Below are 13,109 nucleotides of genomic sequence, written 5' to 3' on the forward strand. Positions count from 1 at the left end.
CCAAGCTACCCTGATGTGTCCTGGCCTCATGTGTGCACTGAACAGAAACGCAACCAAAAAAGCCTTGCAGTACAGAGGCAAGGGGCCGCTGACCCCATCACCCACTTTCTTCTCCAAGAAGGGGGAGGTAGAAGCACTTATGTGCTGCTTCCCTGTTCCCCTTCAGTAACTAAGAAGCTGTTTTTATCCTTTGCTTGGTGTTACTGTGAAGTGCATTTACAGCTGGCTTCTGCTGCCTGCCCTGGCAAACAGCTATGTAAGAAGCAGTGCATTACTAACAGAAGCATGTTTTATTTTCCTTTACAGGTAACTGTGCTGGTCCTTTTTGCCCTCGCATTCTTAACGTGTGTTGTATTTCTGGTAGTCTACAAGGTTTACAAGTATGATCACACCTGTCCAGAAGGATTTGTTTTCAAGGTAAATTGTGTGCACATTCTAGAAAAATAGGAGAGTATGTAATATTCTCTATGCTGTTTTCTGCATAACCTCAATTAAGTCATGCTGTATTGCATAGGAATTTGTGTTTGTTTCTGTAGGTTAGTGTGCTTCCTGCTATGTTTCTTTCTGATTAATTTATAATTGAGGTTGTACTGTCGCACAATTTTCATAATGTTGTTATTTTGCTAATGCTTTGAATGTTGAAAAACCAGCAAAAGTCCCAACACCAGTGTCCTTCAAACCTACTTCATCTGCAGCTGACTGGACAAAGCCCTCAGTTATTGGGTCATATGGTTTAAGGTTGCATGTTCTTCCAAATTCATGTGTCTTAAAAAAGAAGAGAATGATAAAACCTGGAGAAGAAAAATGACCCTGGAATATATGTCAAAGAAACAGTAGAGTGATGTTCTCAGTAAAAGCAGCAGAGTTGCCTTAGGGTTATTTTTGTAGAAAGAACTTCTTGTTCTAGAATAGTGACCTCTGAGCCCTACTGCCACAGGCTAAAAGTGATGCCAGAAAAGGGAAAATACATTTATTGGAAAAAATACTGGTGCCAACCAGAAGGGAGGCTGGGGCTCGCTTCATGCGTGCGAGATGGTAGTGCTGGCTCCTCAGCTATGACCTGGGCTGGAAGTCAGAAAGGGAACAGATTTCTCAGTTGTAAATTTAGCAGGGTTGAACTTGGCTGTAATTAGATAAGAAAAGTAGCAGTGATGATGGTGTTCTTCCCTCTGATTTTTCAAGATTACTTAGTGACATAATGAATCCAAAGGGTACCCAGTATGATCTTCAAAAGGATTTAAAAAGGAATGGCTGCCTCAGCACCCCTTTACAAACCTGTTCAGGACTTTTGATTCTGCCATTTCAGGCACATGAGTATCTTTGAAGAATCTAGTCCAAAGTTACAATCGGTGGTGCCCTGCTGGATTAGCTTGGCTCCAAGCATTCCGTTTTAGGTTACTGCTTCCCCTTGGTTCAAGGGCAAAAGCTGCTGTGGTTAGAATATTTGTAACTGAGGAGATTCAGCTCTTGGTTCTGCTGTTCAGTGTTTGTGTTGTCTCAGACAAGCACTAGAACCCCTCTGTGCTGTCTGATGGGACGACAGCCTTTTTTTTATTTTTTGAAGCTTTCTCTTGCCTTTGAGCAATTTGGAATATGGACTGTATCTTCCTACCAAGCTTATCCTGATGTGATCCTGACTTGACAGGAATGGCCAGTGATGTGCTCCTGTCAGAAGTCTGGTAACAGTCCGCTGCTTCTGCTTCCTTTCATACCACGTTGTCCCTTTGAGTTGTAGCCTTCTGGCTTCTTTTGTCTTTTCTTCCTAGTGTCACAAACATTTAAGGGGAGAACAGTTTCTTAGCTATATTTCAGTTGCACTGTGAACAGTCCAGTTGGGTTTCTCTCCTTAGGGCCCTGGTTTGAACCAGAAGTTAGGGAGAACGTCCCACAGCTCGTGGTTTGTTTTTAAGGTGCAGCGCATACACAGGGCTGCGTTACTCTGACCCTCCCAGTGCTGGGTCCCACGGAGGCTGTTTCCTAGCTGCTTGATGGCATAATGCCAGGAGACACAGCATCTTTGGTCATGTAACTCTTTTTAAAAAGAGTTTTACAGGATAAAAACGTTAGCAAATGGCACAAGGCCTGAACCTACCTCTGTTGACATGAATTTGTATTTGTTGCCTTTGCATCTGGTTTTGGGAGAGTCCATAATACGTCATGGCATAACTTGGAACAGATGTCCTAAAAGAGATGAAGTCCAGCACTTGGTGACCAATGTCTCTGTGGATTGGCTTTGTGCTTCAGGTGGACTCAACAATGTTTTCTGGCCTGGATGTCCCCAGGCTTTGGATGCTGATGTGATTTCCTGGTTAAGAGCAAAGGTGTCCCCTGTCTCAGGAAGCTTGGTACCATGGGAATCTCTGCATAAAGGCTGAGCTACTGCAGCTCTGAGTCAGACTCAGTCTTCTCTGCTTTGATGCTCTCATACATGGAGCAGTTCCAAAGGTTTCAGTGTTTTCAGCCTTTCTGCTGTCCTACACATCCAGGGCTTGAAGGTGTGCTTAAAAAGGTGCATATTTTCCTTTGTATAGCAATCTTAAACTGCTCGAGCCTCAACTTTGTGCTTGCTCAAGCTTTCTGCCTCAGCCCTAATACTGCTGTTGTGTAGATCACTCCTCTGAAGCACTCGTTACTGGCTGTTAGTGAGAGTCACCAGCGTTTTGCTCAAAGACCTGAGCGCATTTACATCCTGGAGGAATTTCTCCAAGGCTTCAGTGTGCTCCCTACTACTGCATCTGTTACCTTTTAGCTTCCCTTGCCAAGGCACCTGCGTTCTGTCAGACTCATGGACAGCACAACAAAGTGATTTCAGTGCATTAAAGACAACATCATCATCTATTAAGTTTGGAATTACTGACACAGCAAAGTTCATGTGACAAGATACTATTTATAAGTGAATACCATCAGGGTCTTTATGTCACAGAGACAAAAGGAGTCATCTTCAAACAGCCAGATCCAGACTGGCAACCAGGATTCTCTCTGTCATCAAAGGCCTTAACCCTTAACTAATTTCTGAAATAGAAGGGTTGTGAAAGAAGCAAGACACTGGCAACTCAGTCTGGAGCATCCCAGTTTCTTCTCATGGCCTTCCTTATTACTTCTCTCACCTGGGAACCATGGAAACAAATAAAAAGGTTGGAGAGGAATGTTTGCATAAGCTGAAGGTCCCAGGCGAGCGGCAGGATGAGGATTGGTGCCAGTTTCCATGGCTCGGTCACTCCCCAGCGCTGCATGGCTGGCCTTGATTAGGAGCTAAGGAAAGGGGGCTGTCCTTGGGCTGTACCCAAGGAGTAATCAGTAAAGGGGAGGTTTTTCCTGTCTTTTCTAGAAACATGAAATCCTGGGAGCAAGAATGCAGTCCAGATGGAAACTGTGCTGTGTTTCTTTAGGCTCTTTTGATAGATGTTGTGCGTGTTTGTGACTAAGAAAAATAACATTACTGAATCATTTTGCCTGTTACAAAGCAAATTGCTTCTAAAAGCAACAAAAGATTCTGTGGCATTTTTTTCAGACTGGCAGTAATCTTGGCTTGTCTTCAGTACTAATAATTATATTTGCTTGAATTTCTTTGGCAGATTTAATTAGCTCAATGGATTGTATTTCTTCCCCCATTTTAAATATTTAGAATTGTGCCTACATCCTATGACTGGGTGAAATAATCACTACAAAGATGTCTGGGTCTTGCGTACTTCTTAGTCATTTTATTACATCAGAAGTAGTGCCAGTTATCCCAGATAAAGCATGCAGAATAAATACTTCCAGAATGCAGCATGGTGGTGTGAACCTGTTTATCAAATAGCTCTATTCTAGAGTTGTCGTGGATTATTTTTTTTTTTAAATCTAGGTCCTGGTCTTGTAGGTGGGATATACGATGATTAATGACCATGGGGAGACCTCCATTGACTTAAACAGTGCTGAACAGGCACAGGTGTCTGCTTAGCCGGGGTTAAATCCCATCTGCTTTGTAGTGCTACTGCAAACAGAACTGTGAGGGAAGATTTGCCCTGGCTGCTCAGTTAACAAAAGATAACAAATAAACACTATTGGAGGCTGACACACCTCGAGGTTTCTGTCCCACAAGCAGGTTAGAATCGATGTGGTGTTAACTCTGCAGGAGCAGTGTTAGTCTTGGGACAGCGAGTCTTCTTTCAGCAGTCCAGTCTGCCACCGGGTTGTATCCACCGGCGGCAGGCAGGTTTATGAGACTACCTGTAGGCCTGTTGTTTTGGCAAGTCTTGCTTTTTTCTTTCATACCTTTTGATGCTTTTTTTCACTCTTAACATTCTTAGGATGCAAAATATTTATTAAGCCAAGACTGTCTGCTGGATTTTTCCCCCAGTCATTCTGTGCTTTATGATTTAAACCATTCGAAACTGTGTGCTTATTTATGCCACTTTATTTATGCCACTTCTCCTTCTTTTTTTTTTTTAAGGACAAGAGTCAACCCAAAAGTAAATGTGGACACATTTGAGATGACAGCATCTGGTCATAAAAACCATGACATTTTTGCATGTGTTTTTCCTGCCCAGAAATTTCCAATATTAAGTTTTGTTTGCCAAGTTCTATAACAGTAGCAGTTCCAAGCTGCTGTGCTGTAGTGTTACAAATTTTAATCTTCCGGTGGTGGAAGCAGGAAGACCAAACAACCTATTTTTTTAAAAAACAGTCACAGTAAAAATGATTAAACTTATTTCCCTCAAGCTGCAGCTACTCACAGCTTATACTTTAGAGGGTCAATTCAGTTGCCCAGATGGCTGCCCCAGCACTCCGAGGTATCAGGCAGGACGGACTGGACTGGCAGTTATGGCAGAGCATCCACGGAGAGAAGGGTGACCTGGAGCAAAACCTGGGGCCTCACAGGATGTGTCTGCATCATTTTTCCCTCCAGTGCAGCTGCCTGCTTCATAGGTTTTCACTGCATCGTCACTGCAGTGGTCGCTAGATGAGAGCTGCTGACTAATGGACTGCACGTGCGCATTCACTTTGGTTTTTAAGGTGTCAGCAAAGTTTGGATCCTACTTAGTATTTAACTCTCTAAATCAGGTATTTCACTTTCAAAAGCTGTGAGCGTCTTGCAGTGTCTGTGTAGTGCTTTTACACTTCTGGGAAATCAAATAACGGTCCCACAGCTAAAGGTAGCTTTTGAAAAGCTTGCTGTTGGCTGCGTCTTTCTGATAATCAAGAGAGTGAAGTATTTTGTATGTGTGTACGCACCTGGACATCAGCTTGGCCACCCACAGTGTTTTCCCTGTATGTCTTATTTACTGGGCTATAAAACTGTTCACACCTTGGCACCAGTGTATCTATTCATTTCTGTCCCACAGACTGAAAACACCATATTAAAGTGCCTGAAGCTGATCTAACAGTAGGATGCAGACATCTGTAAGTGTAGACCAAACAGTTGGAACTAGGTGGGGAGGAAAAACCAGCAAAATATGGCTGGAACTAGAGACTCAGTACTTGAAAAAATGATTTTAGGCAAGCCTGTTTCTGGTATGTTAATTATTCTGGCATGTACACCCAGACTGGTCTTCCTGGCAACTGCAGGAGGAGTTTAAGGATCGGAGGGAAGAACGTTTGGAGTGTAGCAGGACAGCACTGTAGTGAATTCCTGTATGCTGCATCTTGGCTGGCAGAAAGTGAATGTTGGCTTAGACTAAAAGGCAAAGGAAGAACACTAACCTACTTTTGGTGTGTATGGGACCATATTTGTAACCTCAGTGATGGACTTTCTTTTCAGAATAATCAGTGCATTCCAGCTGGGTTGGAAAACTACTACTCTGAACAAGACTCCAGTGCTCGAGGGAAGTTTTACACAGTCATAAACCACTACAACCTGGCCAAACAAACCATCACGCGCTCAGTGTCCCCGTGGATGACAGTACTGTCGGAAGAGAAACTCTCTGAACAGGAGACTGAAGCTGCTGAGAAATCAGCTTAGTGTGATATGCTAATTCTTAATGCTATGTCATTGAAGGTAACTAAGGGACTTTAAGGAACTTTTAATGAAATATAATTATGGATAATTTAGAGGTTACTCATGTTTATGGTGCAATTGCTTCTGTTTGCTGATACTGCTTTGCAAAAAACAAAACAAAACTTGCTGCAGAACATTCATGGGCATAAAACAAGGTGCATATCAGCATTGCTTTAGAGCTCTGACACCATTTTCAATGTTAAAAAAAAAAATCCAATGTTAGATATGTTCTTGCAGTTTATTGGATACTGACAGATTTCTTCACTGGATTTTCAGGGTTTGGACCATAGGTAAATCATGTGTTCTGTTGTCTGAACTGATACTTTATTTATTAATTTTTTTATTCTTTGTCATTTTGCAAACTGAAACACCCCAGATGTAACTAGAGTGATCTCTTGTTTAGCTGAAAGCTGTATTTAATCTTTAGTTTTGGCTCAGGCAAGAACGATAGTCAGCACTGATGTCAAAGGCATAATGTAATGACTTGTATGGAGAAAGAAACTGTCAGGTAGCATTTTTCTTACATTTTCTTTACTGTTGTTTATTTGTAAGTGATAATGAAGTTCTCTGCAACAAGGCATGCTTAATGTTTTATTATTGCTGTCAACAGGATTTAACTGCATTTCCACTGTGGCTTTAGCATCTTGGTAAGGATGTGCACTAAAACACAAACTAGATAGATAGACATGAAGGAAAAAACACAGACCGTTTGAGCGATGGATGTTGAGGATAGTGTAAAAAAATACAGCTCAAGATGTTCTAATGAGAAACAACATCTTTTGATCATACTTAAGAGGCTGAAAGCCTATTCACAGTAGATGTGGTCCACTCTGTCATTTGTTGGTTACAACTGAGGGAATAAAAGTCTAAATTTTCTCTTATTACGCTACCATTTCCCTTTTTAATTAATTAGAAAGAGCTTTCAGTCTATGTATGGTTTGCAGTTTCATACTTTTTAAAACACAGAGCATCACAAGTGAAACAATAATGTATTAGATAACACAATTGGCTGTTTTAAAGCTACATGTGGAACAGAGTGAAGAGTAGAACTGTTTATGTAGGGCTTGGGAGGGGAAAAGATGTAGAATAACTTAGTATTGTGGATGCACGTTAAAGTTCCATTGTAATTACAAACTTATCTATTCTTTGTGTGAAACCATGTTTTCATTTTATTATAAAACTTAAATATACATTACAAAAAAAGACATCTTACCAATGTAACAGACAAAGCTAAGCATGTGAAGCAGCTGGGCAAGCAAGTCACATTTTTGGTCATGTAACTTGAATGGGACAAGGTGCAGTGGACATGTCAAAAGTTCCTTTTTTTGTTTTTGTACAGAGTAGATAAAAATGAAGGAAAAACATCAGTATGGGCTCTGTCTCAAGATCTGTAGTAGAACAAACTTTAATTTTTCTACAGTAAAATTGCTTTATCAACAGCCTTTCTTACCAATACAGTAAAAACAGCCATTCTTGAGGTTTGCTATGAAATGTGCATTACACAGTAGATCTGTAAAAGGCTTTTTATTAAGTCATCATGGTGTGTGGAATGCATGAAAAGCAATAAATTCTGTGCCAAATTTTTCTTTGCATTTAAAAATTTCAAGCTAATATAAAGATACTAAAACATACCATTTTTGCATTTTCTAATAGGTATATGCTTTATTGAATGTAATTAATTCACATGTAACTTTTGACATTTTCACTCTGTGCAGAGTAAAGAATAAGGATGATGCTGCTTGTTGCATATAATGTATAGAAATATACATTTCAGAAGAGAGATAGCAGAACACATATTTCATATCAACACATTTACAGAAGACATTCAGATTTTACAACATGGAAAGATCTGTTCCCCAGGACTGTCCTACATAGCAATGATTCATGATATCTCTCCTCCCCTTAAATTTAGGACAATAAAAAATTTAATGCACAAGTAAATACTGATGAGAAACAACTTATTTCTCTCTCTCGTAAAAATAAACATTAAAAAATGCTAAGCTTTACAATCTAGGGGAAAGAGATTGCTTATGCTTCTTGAAGTGAAAGTAATTTTTTCCTGTGATTTAACAGGAGGAGTTTATCAATTCTTATCTACAGTTTGTTTTGAAACTTTATTTTTTAGTACTCCCAATATTTTTTACGCTCCCAATTTTAGTACTTTGAAGAGTTTGGCTTCAATACTGCCTATCCTTTGGCTTTGTTCTGACAGCCCAGAACATCTGTTTCACTGCACAGTCTGTTTGTGTTGGGTTCTCTCTTTTCACCTAGAAGTAAAGCTCTTCAGTTGACTTCTTATCGTTATTATTATTACTATTAAATCCACCCAGTCTCTAACTCGAGTAGTTTCAAAGGATTAGAAGTAGAGGTCATACATGTGCAAAATGATCCCTGTGTACTGAAGTGGTATGATTAAATAAAAGTCTGAGACAGTGTAGATGCTTTTGCACAGTAACAGTTTTCTCTTGATGTGATCTGCACACTGGGAGCTGGACTTCACACGTCACAGATGTGTGGGTGACTACGATAAAACCATTACTGTTTTTTTTCCTTCTGTTAGCTATGCTCCAGCTCCAAGTCTTTCAGATGTTTCTGTGTTATTTGCAGGATTAAGTGTGGTTTTATGTTTGATAACAGGATTTAAAATGAATGCTATCAGCTCCCTCTGCTCTGATGGATATATGCACATGCTTATTTATTGGAAAATATTTCCATCATAGCGGTGTGAAAAAAATGCATAAAATATACAGGTATGGTGGATACCCCGCTCCATAGAAAATGTCTGAAGTTGTACAAAGTATGTAGACAATATTACATTTTAATTAATTATCATACCAGTCCAGGAAAAGCAAGGAAAATGAACACATCACAAGGAAGAACAGGATCCATACTCTGAATCCAGCGTTGTTTTTGATGGCCTGCGAGGAAAAGGTTATCTCCGTTACCATCACCAGTAAACATACAGCAGAATTCCAACAATGGCAACCCAGGATGCCTCTTAGTGGCTTCACTCTTCCCTCCCACAGGAGAAAGAACAAAACTTGCCCTTAATTTCAGGTGAATGAAAGTCAGGTTGACTATACTTCTTTAGATATATTACACTAAAGTTTCTCTCAAAATCGGTCATTAAAAAAAAACCAAACAAAAAAAACCCCGAAAAAACACACAAACCAAAAATATCCCAAGATCCCACACAATGGAAATATACTCAAACCATTAAGAACAACATTAAAACATACATACTTAAAGGTTAGTTTTAATTCCACAAGTGAAATTCTATGATTAGAAATAATGAGGCCTTGATCATTGTAATAAACATCATCTGACAAAAAAACCCCAAACAACAGCCAACCAAAAAAAAAAACCTCCAACCCAACAGCTCTTTCTGGAGGTTGATTTAGCTCTGCCAATCACATATTTCAGTCTCAGAGCAAGTTAAAGCAAGGAGAAAGTATTTTTCTTGGATTCTCCTTCCCAAACGTATCAGGGGACCTGTTCTCTCAGATTTTTCAGATTTACACATGGAATAGATTTTACTTTTTTTTTTTTTAATGTGATATAAACACTAATGTGAATGATGAAGTTTTGTATTTATCACCTTTCTCTACTGTTTTTCATTGTGGTTTAGGAAACTTAGTTCTACCTACAAATGGGAAGCAAAAATAGCTTCAGTTCAGGCCAGGTTTGATGCACTTTTCATGAGAGCTGAGCAGTAAATAACTCATCCGTGAGTTACATATTCTTTGTGCTTTCAGGAGGGAGGAAAAAAAAAAGAACTGAAGCATTTACTCAGTAGCCTGAGTTAGGAGCTCTGTTTTTATTGAAATCTCAGCTCCTGGAAGATAACATTTCATTCTAATTAGTAAGACAATGGGGTGGATTTGCTTACTAGGAGCATGTGAGATACATTCAGCATGGTAAAGAGACTCTTCTGTTAACACTCAGCATTTAACTCGTTTCAGCACCGTCTTATTCTTAGTCTGCAATTTCTCCCTCCTCCCCTTTACAAAACCAAACAGACTTCACACATGCTTTAATTCATGCCAGCTGACCTTCATGTTTAAAAAACAGGTGAGGCCAAGCAGATTTCTGCAGACCTGTGTAGCTGTTCACATCTCTGTTAGCAACACAACTATTCCAGCTGCCAACTATTGAGAAGCTCAGCTAACTTGTACAGTTTTTCCAAAATTGTGTCCCGACACCCCAACACGCTGCACCTGTCCTGGGGGTGAACTCACACGTGCTGTTGAAAGCAACACTTGGGCAAAACTGCAAATTAAGAGACACAAGTAAGTTTAAAACAATGTAGAGGCATCACCTCTCTTATATCTTCGTTGCCTTCTTTGATATTTTCTGTTGCACCCACAACTAGTTGATGGATATTGTCAATATCGGTTTCCTGTTAAAATAAATAAAATAGAAACAGTGATGAATTAAGAAAAAAATGACTTCCAGGGACTTGGGGAACAAACAGAACTCAAAAATAAATTAAAATCTGGTGTTATTATCATCTTAGTTTTAATGATGCAGAGGCAATTAAGTTGTAATTTCTTTACCTGTGATTTTATGAGCCTCAACAGAGAGCACCAATATCAACAGGAAGTCTCCCGTTTATCTAGAATCAAATCTAACCAGTCTAATTTTTACCAGCTCCTTTGGAAGAGGTGCCACCATTTCCAGAAAAGATGCCATTAAGTAGTACAATTCAACAGGACACTAATTCTGAGGCAGAGGGATCATTTGCACACACACTGCATTTTCCATTCCCAGTACATACTGATAAGTAACAACAGTAAATATCTCGATTTTGCATTTGAAAAACAAAAATATTTTCCTTCACATTTGTGTCAAAGATTCATTAATCTTACATTTACATCTGGCGTGCAACCAAGACCAAAATGTCTCCAAGAAAATCTTCAAGCTGTATTTGCTGCTGGAGTACTAAATTATACTAACCTGTTGCAAGACCTTTTCAGTGAATATTTCTTGTAGTCTGGAGATTTCCACCACTTTTCCTTCAATTTGTCTTGGCAAAGAACAGAAATACCCCATTAGACACTACTGCAAACATTTCTTGCTCCTGCAGATTCAGCTTCTCCATCCCAGTAAGCGGGCGAGTCAAAGGCACACCTATTTTGTTAGCCATCAGCTGCAGTGATAGCCTGGGATCAGTGCTCTGACAATTCATGGTTGGAAGACGACCAGCCCACAGTGATGCATGGTCTGAATGTTGGGACTGTCCTATGCTAGGGCAAGAGTTGGACTTGATGATCCTTGTGCACCCCTTCCAACTCACAACATTCTATGATTCTATGCTCTGGGGAAGGCACCACCTGGAAGGTGGCAGAGAGCAGCCATCACTGCGAGAGCTTCACCTATCTTCCTTCTTCCATCCATGACCCTAAGTAGTCAATGTTGACATACCCTTACTAGATGCTGCTGTGAAGTGTGGAATTCACCTTGGCTGGTACTGATACTCCAGAAATAAAGCTCTAGCTGGAGTTGGCCGTTCAGGTTTTCTGCACAGCCAGTGAAGAGCAAACGGCACCGCTGCTCTGCCATAAGGAAAGACGGGTCTCTCTGCCTGGGGGTCAGTGATGGCGCCTCCCCTGCTGCTGTCTGCATATGCAGCGGACAGTGCGATATGAATGGAAAACATCATCCTTTAAAACTTCTCTATAAGGGAGCTAGAATGTAAACCTCCCAATGTACCCAGTGCTAGCGGGGAGCTGGTGTGTCCCTCAGAACCATTCTTTACACTGTGGGACAGCACGATGTGTGATGCACACAGTTCATTTCCTGGGCACTCCTGTTTTGTCCCTGCTTCTACCACACTGCTGCAATTCACAGAGCCAGGTGTCCTGGAGCAGACACTTGTGTGTAGGTGTTGGCCAGGTTAGGGGACCAGCATGTGCAGCCATCTGCCAAATAACAAAAAACGGTACCTGACTTCATCAAAGAGGTTATTCATTTCACCAACAAGCCTCTGGTTCTCCTGTTCAAACTGGAAGAAGGAAATCACGTAAGTTCACATGTTTGGACTTGGGGAATTTTCTTCAAACCCCACCCCATACCAACTTCCACCCTTCCTTGCCATCTATTTACAGTATGTCTCAACTAAAGAGATCTTCAAGAATTACTAATACTGGTCTAAATGAACAATATGGATCTTTTTATTTGCACCCCGTCACTGTAACACTTTGTCATTCTCCTCCCATTAGTGAAACAAACCCCAAAATAACTTGAAGATTTTGCTCAAGTTACTTTGCAGTAAAGAAAAATACAGTGGATGAAATCTGTCCTTTTTTATTGTTTGAGATATTGAGTGGGGAAAGCTTTCAGGCTCATGAAAGCATGTGATTCTTTTCATGATACCTTTGCACTGCCATTCACATTATTCACGTACTGCCCACGGTATGAAGTTAAGAGCTTTTACATTTTGCTACAATATGAAATATTTTGACATCTAGTACTTCATACTTTACAAACGCACTGGCTTTAGTTATTCCAGCAGACCTCTTCCATTTAAAACTCGTGTAATCAATGAAACATTTTTTTAGCACTACATTTTTCCTGCATAAATAGAAAACTTTATGCAGGAAAATAAGCTTTGACTTTTTAGATGTACTGGACTGTCAGGTCATTTGGGATTCATTACAGAACAAGTGATCATGCAGCAAGTATGATGACACAGTGTGCTGAAACAAAACCTGCACAGCCAAAATACAGCCGAGGAAGGTATCCCATGTTGTAGTGGAGTTTGTTGGAAACCACATCATAAGGACTGTTTCAGAAAGAACCTGTTAGGACATACTGAGCTGGGATTTCAAGGTGTCTGAATGAGTCTGACCCTCCAGTCTGGCAGCCAGCCACAGCTGGTTAAAAGCCCAGGGCGGGCCTGCAGCTTCCTGCCCAACACCTCCTGGGGAGCACTCCGGCCGAAAGGCTCCTGCCATCAGGGACAGCAGAGCACCCCGTACTGGAAGGGTAACAAGTCCCATTTTGGGACAAGGATAGGAAACACATTCAAGGTATTCTGATGTGGCCAAAGCCTTGGTAACAGCTGGACCTTTGTGGTATGAACACAACTGACTAGATCTTGACCTGGACATGCTGGAGAGTTGGGCAGAAA

The 13,109-nt window shown here is 40.5% G+C and overlaps 2 protein-coding genes across 2 annotated transcripts; one reads left to right on the forward strand and one right to left on the reverse strand.

The window, feature by feature from the left end:
• Positions 1 to 306: 306 nt before the first annotated feature.
• On the forward strand, positions 307 to 6,553 carry NSG1 (neuronal vesicle trafficking associated 1; the record flags this gene model as incomplete). Its single annotated transcript, XM_010164366.1, has 2 exons — positions 307 to 417; positions 5,741 to 6,553. Coding segments are annotated over 2 exons (312 nt in total), but the record flags the coding sequence as incomplete, so codon positions are not given.
• A 2,246-nt stretch (positions 6,554 to 8,799) lies between these two features.
• Positions 8,800 to 11,981, reverse strand: LOC104522212 (syntaxin-18; the record flags this gene model as incomplete). The annotated part of the gene is made up of 4 exons (XM_010164476.1): positions 8,800 to 8,895; positions 10,296 to 10,376; positions 10,934 to 11,003; positions 11,923 to 11,981. Coding segments are annotated over 4 exons (306 nt in total), but the record flags the coding sequence as incomplete, so codon positions are not given.
• Positions 11,982 to 13,109: the final 1,128 nt, after the last annotated feature.

This window comes from Antrostomus carolinensis, unplaced genomic scaffold (genome assembly GCF_000700745.2).
Source record: "Antrostomus carolinensis isolate BGI_N321 unplaced genomic scaffold, ASM70074v2 scaffold6760, whole genome shotgun sequence".
NCBI lineage: Eukaryota > Metazoa > Chordata > Aves > Caprimulgiformes > Caprimulgidae > Antrostomus > Antrostomus carolinensis.